At 38.9% G+C, this 22,422-nt stretch overlaps 1 protein-coding gene across 19 annotated transcripts in view; it reads left to right on the top strand.

Moving 5' to 3' along the window:
* The window catches only part of MPDZ (multiple PDZ domain crumbs cell polarity complex component), a 111,206-nt gene that overhangs the window by 4,434 nt on the left and 84,350 nt on the right, over positions 1 to 22,422 (top strand). For all 19 annotated transcript variants that reach the window (XM_064641242.1, XM_064641249.1, XM_064641257.1 and 16 more), the window contains 7 exons: positions 4,102 to 4,172; positions 4,753 to 4,919; positions 12,341 to 12,562; positions 13,503 to 13,642; positions 15,590 to 15,803; positions 17,714 to 17,842; positions 19,077 to 19,280. In XM_064641242.1, coding sequence (XP_064497312.1) covers positions 4,157 to 4,172; positions 4,753 to 4,919; positions 12,341 to 12,562; positions 13,503 to 13,642; positions 15,590 to 15,803; positions 17,714 to 17,842; positions 19,077 to 19,280 — 1,092 coding nt within the window. In that variant the 5' untranslated portion in view covers positions 4,102 to 4,156. Of the gene's footprint in view, positions 1 to 4,101; positions 4,173 to 4,752; positions 4,920 to 12,340; positions 12,563 to 13,502; positions 13,643 to 15,589; positions 15,804 to 17,713; positions 17,843 to 19,076; positions 19,281 to 22,422 lie in introns of those variants that run through there.

The raw sequence follows: 22,422 nt of genomic DNA, 5'->3' as shown, positions 1-22,422 counted from the left end.
TAGAAGTTTCGAAATACTCTTTTTTAACAGCTATTAAATGCATGTTGTGGTTACCATGCTACTTAATTGAAACAGATTTAATTTTAATCTCATGCCAAAGTTTGGGCCCAGAGATCACTCTTAAGATAGGCATTTCCTCTGTATGCTCAGAGCACTTCAAGTAATGCAGGAGCTACAGGGCAAAGCCTATTACTGTGTCTTCTATCTTTGGCATTGCATGTTTGGTAATCCACTGCTATGAGCATTAGTTTCCAGGGTATTATCTGAAATGACTTTGTGAAAGAGTAGATGGAGTATCTATCAATGAAACAAAGTAGGTTTCTTTGTAGAAACTAAATGATCAGGTGTGAAAGAATAATCACTGGAAAAAGGTCTTTCTCTTTTCTCTTGAATCTTTTGTCTGTTTAGCTAAGTGTCTTGTGTGGCTGCAGTGGAAAGGAGGTGATCAAATAAATTTCAGGTTGTTTTTTTTAAAATTCTGCCACCTGTGGATTTTAGCATTACAGAAGTGGACGGAAGGAAACCAGAGCTGCAACATGCCAACTGTTTTCTGGCAACCAACCTTATCAAAGAAGGGTACCATAGAGAGTAGAGAAATGTGTATATAACACATTTTTGTTTCTTAGTATGTGAAGAGTCACATTTCCAAAGTGCAAGTTTGAAAGGGATCATTTTTAATTTTCATTTATACTTAGAGAGAAGACCATGTTTGTCACCACGTGCCTGTCTAAAATTCCTTGTGTTTTCTACTTTAATGTTATAAAACAGAAGGAAAAATAGAAGGTGGAGAGGGTTTTTTGTTTGCCTTTTTTTTTAAAAGTCATAGCTTTCAAGTCTGTGCCTTTAAAACTTGAAAGTAAATTTAACTTGCTATTTCCTTAGCAGCATTTCTTTGAGTTGCCAATTAAAAAAGTCTAACTCAGACAGTCTGTGTCCTTATTACTGTGAAGAGATTAATGAACTTTAACACTGAAATACAAAAATAGTTAAATCTACTTTGAGCTAAGCTAGTAAGCTCTTTGAGGCATGAGCAGTATGGTATGATGTATAGAAGGGCTAGTTTTGGCTTCAGGTTCCTGTGAAACAAATTGCCAGGAGTTTGCAAAATGAGAAAATCAGAACGAATCTTCCCATTGTACATGTAGAAGTCTGTGATGGCATTATAAAAATATTCACAATAGCAAATGATAGACTTACACCTGTCAGCAAGTCATCGTGCATGCCTCTCTACTTCTCCCTAGCACATTATTTCTAGAAAACCTAGAAGCAAAAGCTGGTTTAAAGGCCGGGGCAGCCTGCAGTGGGTGGTGTTGCTTATGGATGTGTTTCAGTGGTGCATTTTGGACTGATGTGTGGTTGCTGCTCCTGTACTTTCAATATGTTAATGTGCCACTAAGCTGGTGCTGACAGATCCCACTTGTTAGCATGGATGTGGCACAGCAGGAGCACAGTCATGTGGGTTTTTGCCATTTCAGAGTGCAGGCAGAGAGAACAGGGGTCATCTGGGCCTGCGATGCATAGAAACGCTGGTGTTCCTCAACACATTGCATCTGCCTCAGAGGTGTCCTGAGGGAAAACATCCTGACAACAGTTTTTGTCTTGCTCATGCTTATTGCTGCAGTCAACAAAAGCATTAAGATGGCCATCTGGGGAGGGATTTCCTGCTAAAGTAAACACAAATAAACTGAGAGTTAAAAATGGATTTGCTGATGCTAGCATAGCACTGGAGCAGTATTAATTTCTCTCTCTAAAGCATGAGGTAAAGAGAAAGTATGTAATGAGTGTATTAGCAGAGCTAAGGACTTCTTTTCATTGCAAATTAGATGCCATCATCTCAATCTGTAGAATATGTTTAGGACTTGAGTCTGCTTTTAGAAATCTTTCACTATAAGTTATCAGAGTTCATACCTTCAGGGTTGCCTGAACACAGTGGTGACCTTCTCTGCTGTCGCTTGTAAAATATGCCTTTCACAGCATGGCAAGAATGAGATTTTTGACAAATAGAGTTATGGTATAAAGCAATATCCAGCTATTCCAAAAGACAGGGACATTTTACAGCTGCATCTCTTCTTGAGGTTCTTGTGGAGCTGAAGCAGAACAGTAACCCTTTATTTTTCCTGAGTAGTTTCATCTGTTGAACATATAATGCTATGTGCTTGTGTGTGTAGTGCTGTGATAAACAGGATCATGGCACTAAAATGACTGAAGAATACTCCATATCTATTTTTTTGCACACTTCTCTGGTTGGATCCGCTACAGAGCCCCAAGAATAGCTATAGAGAAAGAACTGGAACAGTGAAACAGGAAAGAACTGCTTTGATTGGTATCGTCACTGAGAAAGACACTTATGAATGTGACATAAATGTAAACTTGTAAATAGGGACTCTGAATAGAAGTGACAGTAGCTTGTTAATCTAAAAACGAGCTTTGGGTGATTAAGATTTAGGGAAGCCAGCTTCCTTCATAATATTTAAATAATCTCATCCAGCCCTTTCCATATAAAATAGACTTAATTTTGTCTTGTTTTGTAGAGCGACAGGGTGAAAAAACAAGACACTTTCAGGTTTTGAGATCTGGCAGTCGTGCTGGGATTTCCTTTGCCAAGTGAGAAAACAAGTTCATAAAGGCTTATTTTTATTTGTTACTGATATTCTATTGGATTCTCTTGGATCATGGAATAAGATTACTTTGACAAAATCAGGTTTAAGGGATTTGAATGTTTGTCGCTAAGTGGTATGTTGTCCTGATTCTATACCAATGTATTGGCAAATTCAAAAGCAACCTTCAGAGAAGTTCTGAATGCTCCCATTGCTGGAAGTGTTCAAGACCAGGCTGGATGGAGCTCTGACTAGCCAGGTCTAGTGCAAGGTTCCCTACCCATGGCAGAGGGCTTGGAACAAGATGATCTCTAAGGTTCTTTCCAACCCTAACCAGTCTATGATTCTGTGATTCCATGAATAAAATTGATACAAAGCTTCTGGTATATCAAAACTAGGGAAGTCATGTTGATGGAACTTGAGACCATTTTAAACCCACTCGGTTTGTTTTTTCTGCATAAACTCTAAATAGTATAGGCTTGACAATCAGGTTCCATAACTAATGGTCCTGGTAGGCTAGCTTACCCAGAGATCTGCCAACATCATTCCCATTTCTCTTTTTCTCCAGAGTTTCAAGAAAAAAATCTCTTTTCCTGAGTGCTTAGAGATCGCGGTTCTGCATATTTTTAAGCTCTCCAGATTCAAGTTGGGATGCTATAATGGTTTTCCTATTATAAAGAAAACAAAAGCACGATTTTGAAGGATAAGATTATGAGTTCATACACCTGCAATGATACTTGACCTCCTCACTTCTCCTCAGCTATCCATCTCATCAGACATGTTCTATCGCTACAAATTTCAGAGCAATAGGAGGTATACTGTGGAAAAAAAAGCCCTGAACAACGCCCAAAAGCAACAAAAAGAATCAACAAAGCAATTTCCAAATTTCTTCCTCTCAGCATGGAATTTCCTGCCTGAAAACACACACTGGTGAAAACTCAGCCATCATCCAGATCAGAGTCTCAATTCCAAGTCGTATTAGTGGTGGAGGCTATAATGTGAGACTCTTGCAGGTCTTTAGCATGAAGACTTTGTGATTTATGTGACTTTTCTTTAAAAAAGATTGCTTAAAAATGTGCTGTGGCTGGTGCACCTGAAATTGTCAACATAGAGCTTGAAAACTGATCCCGCAGGGAATGTCTTTTGTGAATCACTGAAAAGGAAAGCAATGAAACTGTAAAATATCAGTGACAGTGATGATTAATAGCTTCTGTTTAAAGCATTGCAGGAGATGTTGTGCAGCAGTATGCAGACAGCAGCATTGATTATGGAAAGGAAAATATGACAAAGTACGTTCCTAAAGCAATTTTCAGGCAGGTTTTAAGCACCAAAGTAACTCAGAATATAGTCACCTTTGAGGTTATTTTAATTATCCATGGAGATATGTTTTTTGTGGATTGTTATTTTGCTGTTTCTTGTTTTCGGAAGTCAAGCTTTTTTCTTCTCCATCAGAGCTTAACACTTCTATAAATGTGACTTTTTTTCCCTTTCTGTTATTTTTCAGGGATATATTTTCTATCTCTTACCAACGTTGAAATAGAAGCTGAGAAGAAAAAAAGATGTTGGAAACAATTGGTAATTTTTTTCATTTGCATCACAGTATTTTTGTGGCCAAATCAAGTGCGCATGATAGATTTGGGTCATTGGCATAAACTGCTGAGAGAGATTTTGAGAAAATTATCTCTTCTGATTAAAAATTTGTGTTGGGTTTGGGTTTTTGTATTTGAAAACAGAAGGTGTACCATCATTTGTTTAGTGTATTTAATTTTTAGCCTGTTGTATTCATTTGGTTGTTTTAATCTTTGCCTGAAAGACATGAAAAAGACAAATGTTTTCTATTATGACTCTTTATGTCACTATTTATTTACAATGGTTTGTAGCCACAGTTCCTGTAACTGAATTTTAATGAAGGCTCTTTCACTTTTGTAAGCCAGTTCTTGGTGGACAAAAATGTGATTTTTATTGGCTTCTGTTTTGTGCTCTGCCTCTGACTTCCTGCTTCATTAGACATGTTTGGACTGGGATTTTTGTTGAGAACTGAGCCATTCAAGTCCTCTGTAGTTTGAACAGTAAAGAGAGTTATATTTAAACCAGTTACCTGCTTGTATATGGCTGTTTCTAGACTGCTACTGACTAGAAATAATTGTCGCTACAGATACCCATCGGGCCCTCCAGGCCATGGATCGCTTACAGGCAAAACTTCGGAATCGAGGTGACATTGCAAACGAGGAGAAACTCAACTTATTAAAATCAGTGCTGCAGAGTCCTCTCTTTAATCAAATTCTGAACCTTCAGACTTCTGTTCAACAACTGAGAGATCAGGTAGGAAAAGCAACCTTGCCAGGTGCAAGGCAAAAATTGCTAAGGTGGTGCAAAAATGTGTCTACTGGTTGAACAGTGAAATAAAATAGCTTAAACTAAAAATCTGATGCAAAGGTTCAGGGAACTGATGGGGACATACCCCGTTGACTTTTCTGGGCTTTGTTGAGACCCATAGTTTGTATATGTGATTTTTATGTATGTGCTCGTTACTTACAATGTGCAGGTTAGGGAAATGGTGATTTTGGGTGCAGGGTTGACACAATGCATTTTGTCTCAGCCATTCAAAAGGAGAATTCTTTCTATGAGGTCTTAGGACTTTTATCCTAGGAGCCTCTTATTGCCCTCTTGTGTCTTACCCTGCTAAAATGAGAGTGTAAAAGGGAGGCTGTGGAATGTTGATTTCAGAAGGATATGGGGATGTTATTTTTTCTTGATATAGGAATAAAAGATCAAAGAGAAGCCTCCTTTTTGCTTGCTCAGGGTACTAAGTAAAAGTTTTACTTTTCTGCATGTTTTCAATGAGAGTGAGAAAAATGTTGGCTATAATGGCTATATTGACTTATTTATTGTTACTGTAATTTTTTTGTCAGCAGAATAAGAACTTGTAAAATATAAAAATTAGTCCAGTAATTGAATTAGGACTAAACTGTGTATCTGCAAATAGTTGTTCCTCTTGACTCCCACAAGATGGGCAGCTCTGTCTGGTATGCAGAAATGCTGAAGTGGGAGAATGCAGACCCTGCACATGAACCTTATCATCAGTGTGGAGCCATGTCTGGTCTCTGACCGGACTGTGGTGGTGAGGATTCCTCACAATCTTCACACTACTTCAACTGTGTGGCAGAAGAGCACAATATGGCCCTTTATTGTGATATTGGAGTGATTGAAAAAAAATCTAGGAAAAAACCCTGTCCTGAAGGTTTGTTTGCTCTCCTATTTGAAAGTGAGAATTTAACAGTGACATTCAGAAATTGTGTGAATTATGTGGTGCAGACCCTGGGAACACAGAGTGAGAAATGAAAGTGTGCCTGAAACGTTATTGGGAGTTTGGTGAAAAGACAAATTAAATTTTCACTTCTGGACATTCATTGTGAAATTAAAGGATGGTTATCTTTTTAAATACAGTTACCTAAATTAGAAAAATGAAGCAGCTGATACTACATATGGGTAATTTAAAACATATATTTTGTAAAAAGCAAGTAATAATTTTACCATCTGTCCTGACTCTGCAGGTTTATTTGTGCAGTAACTTTAGTGGCCTGCGCATGTTGCATGGTACATATCATGGTACAAGGATATGTATCCTGTAGCAAGGAAGCTACTTGGATGTGACTTCCCTTTTTGATACGTGGTTATATGAACACTTACACATGTGAATTGTTTCCCAAGCAGTTGTGGTCAGAGCCGTGTTTGAGACGGGATGACATGGTGCTGAGCTGTGCAATGACGCGATGTTGCGGTCTCTACCCAGCTGAGATTAGAATGGCGAATTTTTTTTATGTTTAATGATGAGCTGCAATGATAGTTGAATGGGGATTTGTTTCCTAAAGTGAAGTGTGACAGTCTATTTAAGCTGCTCCTGTATTTTTAATCAGTTTTTAAAGAGCTATGAGACTATTGCAAAATTATCAGGAGAAGGCCATCTTTTAGGATAGTAGAGATTGAAAGAGGGGGTGGGAGCAGAGAAGCCAGAATAGCAATTTACTTTCTAAGTCATACAAATTCCCTGCAAGTATCCCAGCAGAAGCAGGTCACCCAGTGAGACTTCATTGTGGGCCTGTAGTGACCTCAATAAATTTGAGGGTAGGATGTATTCCTGGCTTGAGGCACTGTGTCTGGAAGGCATAGGGATGATAGTGAAAGCCCTGCCTTCTGTTTGTGCAGTGTGTGGACTGAGTGTATGTTGCTTTTTCTGAATGTTGGGGAATCATGATGCTAAAGTCAGCAAATCTGATGCTTTGCTGCTTATTGTTAAAGTTGTTTGGGTTTTTTTCCTTTCTTAAACTAACAAGCAGGATTTGTTTGCACTGCAAAACTGTCATTGTGAAGTTAAGAACTGAAGTTGAAAAGTCAAGGCACAGCAAAGGGTTGTTTTTTTTTTTTTTGAGAATTACTGTTTTGACTTTACTAGTCACTTGAGCTGGGGAGCACTGAAGGAAATAGTTTTTTTTGCTATCTCTTTGTCCTTTATTCTTCAGTGAATGCTTGTTTTCTCATGTTAAAGAACCGTCTAGTTGTTTGAAGATAAGGAAGTGACAGAAAAACAAGGCAGAGATTGTGATGTTTTAAACTTTTCAATAATATTTATTTTCTTTATAAAATATTTTAAAGAAAATACTCAGACCATGCTAGCATTCCTCTCCTGCTTCTTTTCCTTTCCTTTTTGTCTTCCCCTCATCCACCTCCTCTTCTTCCCCCACGTCCCCCCACCCCCCTTCCATTCCAGTCAGGACTCTGCCAGAACAAAATAGCTCTCCCTTGGCTGAGCTGCATTCCTCAGATTTTTTGTTTTACTTGAGTTTGACAATAGTTTTTCCTTCACAGTAGTGGCTGGGATAGCTGGGTGTCAGTGCTAGAGAGGATTTAGGGAAGAAATGATAAATTTTGTCTTCTCATGTTGCCTGTAAACACTTGCTGTGTTTGCACAGCTGGAGATGTTTGGTTGACATTCTTCCCCGTTCACTAACAACCTGTTTGCTCAGTGTTTGGAAATGAAGTGCTCATGAGAAATACTAGTTTGGGATCTGCTTCATGCACCCTGAGGATGGAGTCGTAAAGGTGCGGTCATCAGAGGGGTGCTGGTGCCACTGCCTGTTCAGGGAGCTTGGAGGCTTTCTCTGTAGGGCCAGGGGCACCTGGCAGTGCTGGGCTCAAGCAGCCTTTGCCTTGCGCTTCGCTTCCTGTCTTCCGGTGTGATCGCTGTTGCAGCTGACCTTTTTGCTGTTCAGGATTCTTGCAGTCAGGTGAAATACTGCCCTGTGCTTCTTGGAGTGTTCAAGGGCTGGTGCTCAATGGCTGGAGCACAGAAACACTGAAAATTTTTTCTCCAAACTGAGACTTAGAAATGTTGAGGACATTGCTTTAAATGTTGATACACTGTTAAAAAAATATTTTGAGCAACTGCATGTAAGCAGTACTTGATTGTATTTAGCATCTATCTGTGTGACTGTAACATAAATTTTATCATACTCGGTGGTATTTATGAATTTTTCTTTTAGTCTTATGCAAATTATGTCCACATTGGAGTTTCTGTGTACAGTTCCGAGAAAGCCAATCAAGGAAAATTGGCATAAGCCAGTTTATAAAACATAGCAATATTCTGTCATAGGGTACTTATGCAATCACAGTGCTGTAAAGCTATTTCTTGATGGAATTATGGTGAATTTAGGGGCCCCCTGGTGGTGTAGTGGTCAGGATGTGGCGCTCTCACCACCACGGCCCAGGTTCGATTCCCGGTCAGGGGACTTCCCCAGGCAGATGGAGCTCGTCAGCCCTGTAAGGCCATCCATCTAAGAGAAGGTCACCCTAAACAAACCTACGTCCTGAGGACCTCGCTGCCACCGTCCAAGCTCACTCGGCCCTGGCAGATGAACCTCAGGATTAAAGGGTGGGCTCAGTTCAGCACACACTGTGTCTCACCTAAAAAATCCACTGCACAGGCTCGAAGGGTAAAGACCTTTCCCAAATCTTTGTTTGCGAAGACTGGCCATGATGATTATGGTGAATTTATTACTGCAAGGTAGTGCAATTTAGAAGTCACGAAAAATATTTCATGCAACCACAAGAGCACCATAATTTTAAGATTTGCTGCCCCTGGAATGACATATACTTCTGTTGTTAGCAAGAATATACACCAGTTCTTCTGATTTTTTTCATGCTATAAGCCTGGATTTCAGGAGGGTCAGGGAAGAGAGTGGTCCTCACGTTTCTGCTTATGGTTTGTCTGGGGATTCTGAACTTATACCTTAAGTACCATTATAACTGTTGTTATAAATGTTTTTTATGGTTTTTAAAGTGTAACCATGTGTGTTTCAGAAGAGGAAGCATTGTGACTTGTGAGTTTTTTGCACATACACATGCAAACAACTTCCCTCTGTTAACAGTTTAACATTTTTTCTTGGATTTTCAGAAGTCAGACGCCACTTCACATGGGATTGGCTTCCTATGCTAAGCACATCCTTCATTGAATATGTAGCCATGTTTAAAAAAAGGTGTGATGAAAATGAGATATTGCTCTCAGTTGCATCCTGATATGGTTGTGTTCAGTACTGTGTTGTAACTGTGCTGTTGTACTGAAGTTTTGAGGGGAAGTTTTTAAAGTTCTAGTTAAGCTAGTGTGGATTGGAGGGTTATTTTTTCCTTTTCCTGTTATATATAGTGTGCAACACTTCTTCTCAGTTGATATCTTAACCATCAAGCAAATAAAAACCATCCATTGTCTTCATAATAAGGGAGTTATTACTTAATTATGGACAATGTCTTAGAAAAGCATGAACAACTACCATCTTCTGCTTCGAAAGGTGGAAGGAGTGGGAGAGGTCAGTCGATTCCTGTGTGCTTACAGTGATGTCCCAGCTCATACAAGTATGGAGAAGGGATGAAATTTCAAACTGAGAAGGTGGGCACTATATTGCCAGCTAGAACAGGATTTGGTCAATGGAAAAAAAATTAGTTGGTCTGGAGCTGATTCTATTTTAGCATGGGAATGTCCAAGTTCTCTACCAGAGAGAAAACCATAATTCCCTAAGGACATTGTCATATCTTAATTGAAGAACTCCTTCAAACTTAAATAGAGAAGAATATAGTGATACTGGGCAGATGTTCAGGTGGAAGTTAAAGTGCCCATCATATCTGCTGTTAGAACATTGCAAACAGTGAAATGAGCTGCCTAAAGCAATCAATCCACTGTTAAGTAGTACTAGGAGAACATATATAGATCATAATACAGGATGGGCCCAGAGGTCCCTCTGCATACTGAAGGTTGTCCTGTGTGGGATATTGAGTGGTACAAGAAGTATCTTAGATTCAGATAAGGCATAAAATACAGTTCATTGTAAGGGCAACCTGTTGTTCTCCATAACCTTTTATTTTTGATGTGTAGTTCCATTTTTTCCCTTGCTGTTTTTACAGGAAGTCTGATTATATATTAGAAAAAAAACCTGTATCATGATGTAAACACCTCTTGTGTCATTCATGCTATTCTAAAATTGTCATAATTTTGAATTACTGTGGCTTGACATATCTTTTCGTGCATTTCATGATTTTTCTAATGCAACTTGCTCCCTGCACATTTTTTTTGTAAAGGAGTACTCTAGAGGCAGGAATGATATAGACTTTTTATCCAGATTTCACAAGCTGGTGGTATTGTCTCTACGTTAGCATTCTTCACACCATTTGGTAACATGGAATAAACTTAGAGCAGTGGATCTGCAGCTACAGTCAGTTTCTGCAGCTTAAAATTCTGTTTCTGTCCTTTTTTGCCTGCATGGCTCTTTCTTTGTAAAGCAGAAGGGGTTCTAGCTTTCTGTACATAGACTTAAATTTTGCTTTTAGCACTATTGTAGGATTGTAGAAATGTAAAAATGTTACACAGAAACAGTTAAGACTGGTTAATTGCAGTGGTGTTAGATGTTAAATACTCTTAGGATTGATAATTTCACTCATGACAATTTTTATGTGGGAAGAAATATAACAGCAGGATCTACAAGAAGATTTGAAGGTGGAGGAGAACAAGAAATAAAGCACATATTTGACCAAGTTCAGGTATATATTTTTATACATTGAAGTGGAGGACATTTGGAAGGTGGAATTGAATTAACCTATTATATGGCCTCATGCAGGTGAGAAATGCAGTATGTCATAGGCTTCACTAGTTTCAAATCTGTTCATACAATATAAGGAGAAATTTTGTATTAACAGAAGGGTAGAATTTGATTATGTCTCTGGATGTTGTGAAACAAGGCTTGTCTACCTGTACCTTATATGCTTGTTGACATGAATGTATGTGGTTAAAAAAGTGCATATGTGCACATTTTTTAGGCATTATGATTTATTTGTAACATAACCCAATTGATTCCTCACAAATACTCAGATGACAGAACATAATCAATATGTTATGGAAATATCGGGATTCCAGACATCCAGATTTTCCTCTTAAAAGTTTTTTTATAGCAGAGCAGGCTAAGAACTGCTTTTTCCCAATGCTGTCTTATGGTATTTTTATTTTAACTTGAAGGTCTTCCCAGGCACATAAGTTGTTCAACTAATGACATTTGTTTTATTGCATTTTCCTAAAGTACCCAGGTGAGATGGAATTGTGTGACGGAGAGCAATATTGACCTTTTAATGACTGGACTGTTGGGAGAATGATATGATAAACCTAATAGAAGTAACATGCTTAAACAGTTGAGACTGGTGCAGTAGACATTTTAGAATATATTTACAATTCTGAAATTTTTGTTGATACGTGAAGTTTAAAAATATGACTTTAAGGAAGGGGAACCCTTGTCTTCTGTATTGTGGTACAGAATGCTAGCAAATTTGCACTGTAAAACTATGAAAAGTATTTGAAACTGCAGTACTGTGGTTAGTGTGCCAGGCAAGTATGCGGCAAATCTATGTGGAGTAAAATGGTTCGTGTTGACAGTCAACAGGCAAGCGGGACAACAGCCAAATGAGGGTTTCTGCTCATCTCTCAGGTGAGCTTTGTATCGCCAGCAGCCATTCATTAGATTTGTTGGCAGAGACCTGCTTGAAAAGAGGTAGTTTACTATGGCTGGGCAAAATGGAGAAATTTCTCATTTTCTTTTCTGTTCTAAGAGAATGGTATTGTCAAGTCTGTCTGTGTAAAGGTACAATTATGATTTTCAGAGCAGCCTGGTGGTTTTAGACTTGTTCAGTAATTTTGTATTTAATTCTAGCTCATGTAGATAGTCACATTGGTAGTGCATTGTGATGCAGAAACCATGACCAGTGAAATTTGTCTTCTATGTAGCTGGTGAGGTTTCTTTCCTTTTTTCATTAATATACACATACTTTTTTTTTCTTGTAAAATAAGCGATACATTTGTTTGGGTTTTGTTTTGGTTTTTTTTAATACTGTTACTGTAGAAAAAGTTTGGAAATACTTGTTTACATCTACCACTGTGATGGAATACTTCAAGATGCTATGCTGATAGGAACAAAATAATTTTAGGCAATTTAAAATTGTTCTTGTCAATTTCTGTGTTTTATGCTGGTAGTTCACAACTTTACATTGATTATAAATATCAAAGGTAATTTTCCTTTTTAAAATGTCTTTTTGAAATTGCAAATTGGTATTTCAGGTACATTTAACAATCAATTGACTAACTATGATGCTCTTATGTAGGCGGGAGGTTTTTGCTGTGTCTATAAATCTGTGTTGCCATTAATCTTTTACAGGTAAATATTGCACCCTCCATACATTCCACTGATGAATTCCCTCAGTTTCTCCATCATGGTGTGAACATGGGGTCCTTGCCACTTAATGAGTCATATTTGTTGGCTCAGCAGAATGGCAGCCCAGCTAATGTGCTAGAAGCATCAATGAGATCCATTACTCCTCAGATTAATGGAAAGTCCTCTAGTGATGACTTTGAGCAGCTAATCAGAAACATGTCCCAGGTAAACTTGTCTTACAGTAATCACAGAATGTGGATTACTGGTTATCTGATGATTAAAATACATGTATGCTTACTTAAAAGCAATTGTGTTATGACGCAGACCAGAGCTCACTTCCTATATAAAATAAAAGTAACCTTTTAATTTGAGGAACAATTAGTAAATGAGAAAGCAGGTGAAAAAGTGGTCTTGACATTGTCGCTGCTGAGTTACTGTCCTTAGCTGGCCTGTGTGTGTCTCACAGATCAGCATCCCATTATCTTTTTATGCACATTGTAGAACTGCCTCTCTGTGCATGGGGGAGATACTTTGTCAGAGCATCCTCTTGTATGCATAACTAATGACAACTAGACTTTCTTGGAAATTAAATGGAAAATTCCTTTTTGGCCTTGCTGTGTAATCTTACTACTTTCCTGTATCAGCCAGAAATGATGTACAAGTCCCTACGGTGGCTGGAGCTGGGAATGCCCAGGCATATATTCTAGGATTGTTGTAATTAATCTCTAAAAAAGTCTGATAGGAGAAGTCTAATGCTTTTATGGAGAGCCTTTTGCATAGTCCTACTTCTTTCATATTTCTGAAATTCTTCCTCTTTTTCTAGTTTCGCTTGAAAGTTGACCTGTACCCTCTAAAATTTTATAGATGCATATCCTATTTTAGTCACTACTAAGCTTAAAGTCTGTATATTTAGCTGTTCTTCCCTGATTTCCTCTTCAGGGCTGTGGTAGTCTTTTATTTCTCAAATCTTTTCTGTATGATAGGAAAAAATCGGAAATGAACAACTATGTTTCAGTTATTAGCTTGTATAGTCTTGCCCAACTGTAACTGTAACTGGCAAATTAGCAACTAATTTCCAAGTTGTTTATAACATTCATTATTACTACTTTTCAACATTTTTAATCTTTTAACATTTGTACCCTTTTTTTTAACTTCTGCTAAATAGGGTCGTCTTGTTGAGACAATTGAACTTATTAAACCTCTAAGTGGTGGTCTGGGCTTCAGTGTTGTGGGACTCAAGAGTGAAAACAGGGGAGAACTAGGAATATTTGTGCAAGAAATCCAGGAGGGAAGTGTGGCACATAGGTAAGAAAACTATTGGAATATTTTACTATACCAAATGTTAATATGACAGTGGAATTTAGTTGTGTTAGTGCTGTTATTTTTGTGGTACAAGAGCCATGTTTCTCTCATATCCTAAGCATCATTGCAGATGTAAAATTACTTAACACTGCCATTTTTGTGATGTTGGAACAGGACAACATATGATGTGTTCTGAATTTATTAAAACTACTTATGTCTTTCTCTGTGGTTTGTTTATAATATCTCCTTTTAAATAGGGAAAAAGGGGAGGCTGCCATTCTTCATTGTGTCTTTTAACACTGAAATCCATATTTTGCCATCCTTGAATGCACCGAAAAACAATTTTATGCAAAATAGTTAGCTGTAACTAGCAGTGTTATTTGTAAGGTGTGGCCCACTGAGCAGGTGAGAAACCAAGCTTTAAAGTCAAGCAAGGCTTGACCTAAACTCAGAGATATTCGAAGAGATATTAAGTTGATGTTACAGAAGCTCAGCAATAATAATAGCTTGCTGAAAATATACTTTAGGCTTAAACTCAAATTTCACAAGGAGTGTTGAGCGAAATGGATTTCTGCTGTAAGAACAGCCCAAGGGAGCAAACAAACCTGGTGGTAAATGGCAGCAGTGCAAGGTTCACTGCAGGCTGGTGAGGTGTATCAGTGATCAAGGAACCTGGCCAGAGCTGCTTTGCAGTGAACTCTGTATGTTGTGTGGGGAGGTGTGAGTCATGTTGATTCTATTTTTCGCTGTACTGTAGGGAGAAGTTTTTGGATTATTTGTGATCTGAACACTGTATTTTTAACAGAGGCCAGAGCATGGTCTGCAGAGTTAATTCAGTTACAGAAAGCATCATGCTCTACTTATTCACAATATTTTCTAATTTGCCTAAATTTCCCCCTTTTTTCTTTCTTCCCATTCAAGTGGTATTTGCTTTTACTTCTTTTATTGTATGGAGATGAGACCTGTCTTTACTGAATCAGGCCCTGCCTGATTCATTGTCCAGAAGAGAAACATTCAACAACTGTTACAGGGGTCATAAATGAGAAAGGCCCTGGCAATAATAAGTCTTCAAGAGCACTCTGGAAGACAGTTCGAATTCACAAGTGAAATTCTTTTTCCTGAATGCTGTAACTGAGCTTCTACCGTGTAGGTACTCACAAAAGCTGGTGTAGTAGGGATCCTTGTTTTCATTGCTGCCCTTTGTTTTCGAAGTGTTGGCACTTTAGGATGCAAAGAATTGGTGAAGGAAGTAGCAGGTAATTCAACTTTGTAGGCTTCATGCACTTCCTTTGGATTAGGTCTGGGGAAGGGCTCAGTGTGTAATTTTACAGTAGTGCTTCCTTTGTCAGAAAGCGAAGAGTTTTTTTTTTAATTTTTTCCCTTTGCATAAAAGGGATCTGTTTAATCATTTTCATTCTCTTTTTTTTATTTGCCTAGCCTTCTTTTTTTTCTTTTTTCTTTTCCTTTTTTTTCCTTGTTTTTCAGCAAAACAAAATTTGTTTCTGTAACATCTTGATGAAAGTGTGTTCCACTCCACAGTTTGATGAATATTCAGGATGGGGGCACTGAACAAAGTGGAGCACTTGATGTGTAAAGCAAGAGGCTCAAAGTCAAGAATAAACACAAGCTCCTAGGCTGTGTTTGGGAGTGACTGAGATTAATATGCTTAGTCTCGCATGGGGGTACAGGGAGAAGAAAGCTGGCTAGGGGGTAGTAGCCAGGGGACAGTGGCAGTGGGATTAGCTTCAAAGGAAGCAATCACCAGGGTGCCGCATCAGCTCCTTTCAGCAAAACTGCAGGGAGGGATTAAAAAGTGGGGGGAATAGAGACTGGGTTATTAAAAATACTGGAAAATTGTCAAAATATTGCAATTTCTGTGGCAATGCTTCCTTGGTTTTTCTGATTTGTTTATTTTGTCATCTCCCTTCCCTGTTTACATCTATGTGACAGAGATGGAAAGCTGAAGGAAGCAGATCAAATCCTTGCTATTAATGGACAAGCCCTTGATCAGACAATTACGCATCAACAGGCTATCAGCATCCTGCAGAAAGCAAAAGATAATGTCCAGCTAGTTGTGGCCAGGGGCACTTTTCCTCAGCTCATCAGTCCTGTAGTTTCCCGGTCTCCGTCTGCTGCTAGTACAGTTTCAGCCCATTCCAACCCAGTGAGTATACCTCAAACATATGTGTATTCAGTTCTGGTCATGTATGTACTTACTGCATATAGGATCTTGAGACATTTTTTGTAACTTGTATATACACGCCTTCAAATTTCTCGAGGCTTTTCTTCTATTTATCTTTGCTGTACCTTTGCCCATGCAAAGAGTAGAAAATATTCAGGTTTGCTTGGGGGAAATCTTCATCTTGGATGTATTCCTTCCACTCATCTGCCAAATTATCTGTATCTACCAGTGCAAATATAGCGTATTTACCTTGATGAAGCTTTATTTTGAGATTGCAGTAAACAAGATCTTTTTTTTTCTTTGCCTTCTGCTTGGGCAAACAGAATTTTTTGAGGCATTGCAATCTGATCCACACCACCAGCTGAATGGGTACTTGTGTGTTTGTTTCTCTGTTCTGTTAGCGTGGGGGATCCAAGTAGAGTAACAAGTAACATTAAAATGCATGGATGCATTTTAGGACCCCCCAGAAAACAGCTCTGCTACAAAATTCCTTTCTTTTGAATGGTGGTATCTTACTCATGTAATGCCTTGTTGTCCTGGGATGAAACAACCTGTCTTTAGTTTCTGTAGGTTTTGCTGTTCAGTCATCTGTGGCCCTTCTTTAAGGGAGTCGATAACCAGCAGTATAGAGAGCAATTGGTCTGGAAAAAGCAGCTGTTTTAGTGGGTTTTTTTAATCATTAGCATAAAATTTTTAGTGAAAAAATGTCAGAATTATTCTTTTCATCTGTATGCAGGAATGCAGCTGACTGACCTAAGCTTTCCTGCTAGCACACAGGAGAGGCCTGTTCTCTTCCAATATTGCTGTGACACACTTTTTTCTCTATGTGATTGCCTCTGTATTCTCCAGACAACTTCCCTTGCTTGAAAAAATGTTCCTTTTAAACATGCCACAGCTTTTGGTTTTTTAGCGTGCTTTTCCCAGTGCTTGTTTTCTCTTTGCTTTCAAATGCAGTGTATTAGGAGCTGTCCTTTTTCCTTCAGGCTTTGGGTGATCATCATTGGTTTATGTTAAGATTGTGGATTTCCAAACAGGTACCACAGGGCTTTGAATTTGCAATACCCGGATTATGTCAAAATAAATGCTTCCTTCAAGATCCTACCTAATGCAGGACCAGCTACAGTTTCAAGTTTCCGATGAGTGTATGGTGTATTCTTCAGGAGAAAGCACACCATGAGCTTCCAGTTGTCCCTTCAAGTAGTGCCCCATATGAGCAAACTAGCATTTGTCTGTCTTTCAGAGCAGTTTTGCTCCTGTCAGAACATCAAGTCTGCCGTCAGAGCCGCTTCATTCTGCTGCTGTTGACATCAGACAATGCAAAAATCTTTGCTCATTACATGAGGCAATTCTGCTCATGCCTACTTTGCAATGCTTGGTGCTACTTTCAGCCTTAAAAATCCTTAAATTGGGATTTTGCTTTCACCTGTGCTTTGTTATAGTGGCCAATGTGAACATGCGGTTAGCTGAAGATTTCTAGTCCTACGAGATTTTGTAGCAGCAGTATTTACTGACTGCAAAGGGGCGTGAAGGTGGGTGGCCCTAGGTTGCTGCTTAAATTAATTCAACAAGTTCTTGAAAGGTCTGACCCACTACCTAGCTCTGTTTTGTACCAGAGAAGCTTGCCTGTTATGTAACTAGCAATTTATTGCTTAAAAATTATGAAATCTTACACCAAATAGTAATTGTTAGAAAGGTCTCTTATGTCTACCTTCCTCCAACCTTCCATTATCAAAAACATGTTCAAGAAAAAAGAGAAAATAGTTTGCAAATTCTAATACCTATGTTAAGATTTTGACTTGATAATCTTAAGGGTCTTTTCATACCTATAAAAATCATATGTTCTATGAGTCTATGTTTTTAATCATTTGCAAGCTTATATTTGTTCCTTTTAGGTTCACTGGCAGCATGTGGAGACCATAGAGTTGGTCAATGATGGCTCAGGTCTGGGATTTGGGATAGTGGGAGGAAAGTCAACTGGAGTGATTGTTAAAACCATCCTCCCAGGAGGGGTTGCTGATCAGGTACATTCAATCTACCTTTCTGTTACCATTCAGTAAGGCGTGCAGTTACTCTTTACTTTTATGATCATGCTAAATACTGGTAGCTTTCATCCACATAAATGCAAAAAAAAAAAAAGAACAAGTAGTGAAATTTATATAAAAGTTATATAAATTTATATTTATATAAAAATGTGTTTAGTGCTGGGATTTGCACATTTGTAAAAGCTGGACTAGGCCCTAAATCACATTTTCAAACCTGTTACATAATACATGTTTGGTCGATATTCATTTACACTCTTAATTCTTTCATGAGTGCACTGGTTGTAGTCAAGGGTAGGGAGAACTCCAAAGATTGACTTGCTCTGCCCTAACAGGTAAGACAATCTACTTCTCTCTGCTGGGCTTACTGAGGCTTGGAGCGGAGGTGATTTCATGTGTCTGCTTCAGAATGCAGGCTCTGCTCTTGCCTGAAGGGCTCATGTGAATTGAATTTGGTTATCACAGCTGATTTCAAACTTGTCCGTTGGACAGGTACCCAGGGCTGCATTAATGATCTTCAAGGATTTAATAGGCACAGAGACTGGTTAGTCTTCCAACAACAGCATAGCAGCCTGATAACCTGGAGATTCATGGAGAATATTTACTGCTGCACTCTTTCCCTGAGCAGGTAGATAGGTTGCTTTTACAGATCTGTCTCTTTAATACGCATCATATGGCCTACATTCATGTAAAGCATTTTTGTTAATTAAAGGTAAATCAGTAGGAGAGTAAACCAGTGTAAAGCAATATAAAAAACTGAATCACAGTAAGAGAGAAATTAATTTTATTTTGAAGTTATGGTTGATCCTGAGAACTGGTTTTTAAATAGAAGTCCAAAGCAGAATAAATGTTTTTGTGCTGTCTTTAAAAGTGTACTTGGAAATGAAACCTAGAGTTCTGAACTCTACATGTAGTTGTTAAATATCAGAAGGTAGTAATCATAACTAAACACGTTTATTTTTGTGTGCTTGGGTGACTGTTTGAAAAATGATCTCCTGGGTATTTCTTTGGAAATTCCAAGTAAAATTAGCGTGCTGTTAGGCAACCTTCTTTTCTTCTCCATGTTTTCAGGATATTGACTTGACACCCCAAAAAAGTCACCTGGTTCATATGTCGTAAAAGTTACTATAGCTATGTAGTCTTTTTCTAACTATACGGTACATGGAAGAAGTAGCAGGATGTTAAAAGATTTTTTTCATCATTATTTTTCCTCCAGCATGGGAGATTGTGTAGTGGAGATCACATCTTGAAAATTGGAGATACAGACCTAGCTGGAATGAGCAGTGAGCAGGTGGCACAAGTTCTAAGGCAGTGTGGAAATAGAGTGAAACTCGTAATTGCAAGGGGTCCTATTGATGAGCCACCTCTTCCAGCAGTTCCTCCAGGTACACCAGTACCCACCTCCACACCAGATAAACAGGTAAGCAACAGTGAATATACTCAACTCATTGCAAATATCTACTATAAACTTCCTTTCTTTTTACTTGCTATTTGAATGTCTTTTGTCCTTATGTTCTCAAAAGCCAGGATTTTCTTTCCCAATAGTGATGTTCTCATCTGACAGTCTGGGAGAATTTAAATATAATGAGTCCACAATTCAAGTAACTATATTCTTAAAGACTTTTGGGATTAAGGTTTAGGACTTCCATAAGTATAATTTGAAACAATTTGTTCTGGGTTTTTGCAAGGGTACGTTATTACATTAGAAACAACTGAAGCCATGAAGTCTTTTCTTCAGACAGAGCTAGTTGACTATGTAGCATTTCTCTGTCCACTTGTCTTTTTCCTCTCCAGAAATATTTCTTCTTTCCAAAGAATTTCAGCTCTTCATCAGACATTTCCTCCCTGTGCCAACCAGCACACACCTGCTTCTTTCCTACATCACCTTGCTCATTTGCTAGATGTTTTCTGAAAAAAGTTGACCGCTGCTACCCTTATTCCCCTGCTGATGATTGTACTATGCGCTGTTACTCCTCTACAACTGTCAGCCTCTTAAAAAGAGGTGTATATATTATCATGGCCTGTCAGCTCAAAACCTCTGCATAATAGGTCATTTGCATGTTTGTAGCAAAGTCTGGTTTCAGAAGAGCCAGGAACAGTACTGTTTTGTCACATGTGGTTATGATCAGATACATATAAATGTGAATATGTGGAGTAAATTAATGAGAGAAGAAAAAGTTCATTGTTTTTGAGCCTCCAGGTAGATAGAATTTAGGCCTTGAAAGATTTTTTGGTTTACTTTCTCCCCAGTTACAATTTACATTTCAAACAGGTCACTTCAGAAAAAAAAAAGCCATAAAAATTTATGCATGATTACCATCATTTTGCCCCTGTCCATTGTAGTGGTACCTGTGAAAAAGAAACGTCCCCTCTTTTGTGGCTATAAGGCAAAGAAAGTTAACATGGAGGCTTCTGAGCATCTAGCAGGAGAGACAAACTGGTACTTTTATGTCTTTACAGCACTGAGAGACATAAAACCTCTCTGCATTTTAGATAGAGGATCCATGTTTATTCCTAGTATTACTTGTCTGAAAAACATCGGTCTCAAAACAAAAGCTGAATTTGACATACACAGTTAATCTGTGTATATTTCTTCAGCGTTTGCCTTTTTGAGGTTATCACAAACTCAACTAGGTTTGAAAAGACCTCTGAGATCGAGTCCAACCTATGACCAAACACAACCCTGTCAACTAGACCATGGCACTAAGTGCCACATCCAGGCTTTCCTTAAACACCTCCAGGGACGGTGCCTCCAGCACCTCCCTGGGCAGCCCATTTGAATGCCCAGTGACTCTTTCTGTGAAGAACCTCTTCCTAATGTCCAACCTAAACCTCCCCTGGCACAGCTTAAGACCGTGTCCCCTTGTCCTACTGCTGGTTGCCTGGCAGAGAAAACTGACCTCCAGCTGGCTACAACCTCCTTTCAGGCAGTTGTAGAGAGTGATGAGGTCTCCCCTGAGCCTCCTCTTCTCCAGGCTAAACAACTCCAGCTCCCTCAGCCTCTCCTCATAGGACTTGTGCTCCAGTCCCTTCACCAGCCTTGTTGCTCTTCTCTGGACCTGCTCCAGCACCTCAGTATCCTTCCTGAACTGAGGGGCCCAGAAATGGACTCAGGATTCAAACGAGGGCCTCACCAGTGCCGCATACAGGGAAATAATCACTTCCCTGGTCCTGCTGGCCACACGGTTCCTGATACAGACCAGAATGCCATTGGCCTTCTTGGCCACCTGGGCTCACTACTGGCTCATGTTCATCTTCCTCTCAATCATTATCCCCAGGTCCCTTTCTGTCTGGCCACTGTCCAGCCACTCTCTCCCCACCTGTAGTGCTGCAGGGGGTTGTTATGGCCAAAAGGCATGTGACCTGGCACTTGGCCTTGTTGAATCTCGTACCACTGGATTTGGCCCATTGACCCACCCTGTCCAGGTCCCTCTGCAGAGCCCTCCTACCCTCCAGCCTATTGACACTCCCTCTGAACTTGTTGCCATCTTCAAATTTGCTAATGGTAGACTCAATCACCTCATCCAGATCATCAGTAAAGATATTAAACAGGACTGGGCCCAACACTGATTCCTGAGGCGTGCCACTAGTGACTGGCCAACAACTGGATACAACACCATTCACCACCAGTATATGATGCAATGTTGAAGGAAGTATCTGCAACTTCAGGAGGTATAAGATTTCTAGTACTGAGGAAGTAGCTCAAAGCAGCCAAGGGGCAAAATTTAAATTTTTTGACACCTTCTTCTCCTTTTCCTTACTTTTCAATACCTTCTTCCTTGTACCTCTCTTCTGGCAGAAGGTAGGCTGTTTTTAAACTTCTGCAAGTCTTGTTCTTGGAAGGAGCACCTTGTTAACAGTTGTGCAAGACTTACTGATTTGGGTCTGAAGTGAAGATGATGATGCAAACAGCTTGGTTTGTTAGTTTCTTGTAATCAAATACAGTGTGGGTGAAGACTTCAAGATGTGCTTACAGCTATTATTGAGAGCAGAATGGCTTTTCAAAATGGCCACTTCTTGTCATGTTCACCTGTAGATGTCTATCCTGTAAAAATTCATGAGGTTATAGAAATTAGATCAGTTTTTTAGTGGTATTACCTCTGGCCAAAGCAATCCTGTATTATCAAGTAGAGAGATGGTTAATGCAGTAGCAATTTCTTTTTCTTGTGTTTAATTTTGGTTTTGGTTGGAGTTGTTCAGATAAAGAACTGGAATCAGATTCTCTTGGCAAGTAGCATCATAGCTCTCCTGAAATCTTCTTTCTTTAGGCACATGCATACTTATCTAGTCAAACTAGGTTTGATTAGTATCTGCCTGGTTGCCATATTTGCACTTTAAAAAAATATTAGCTGCTACTTGGCATGCAGAAAGGACAGAATAAAAGAAGAGTATAGCAGGATCTTGATGGATTTTTACTTTGTGAAATCCTGTTTTAAATGTATGCATAAATATTGATGCCCATATAAATACAATGAAATTAAAGCCTTTTATATGTAATCACATATCAGTTATTGAAATGGCTAGAAACTGTCTGTTTTAGACAACTGAAAGATGAAAAATTT

The sequence above is a fragment of the Pseudopipra pipra genome, chromosome Z, assembly GCF_036250125.1.
Source record: "Pseudopipra pipra isolate bDixPip1 chromosome Z, bDixPip1.hap1, whole genome shotgun sequence".
Lineage (NCBI taxonomy): Eukaryota > Metazoa > Chordata > Aves > Passeriformes > Pipridae > Pseudopipra > Pseudopipra pipra.
The sequence above is the reverse complement of the archived record's forward strand: the minus strand, read 5'-3'. Positions and strand labels throughout refer to the sequence as shown.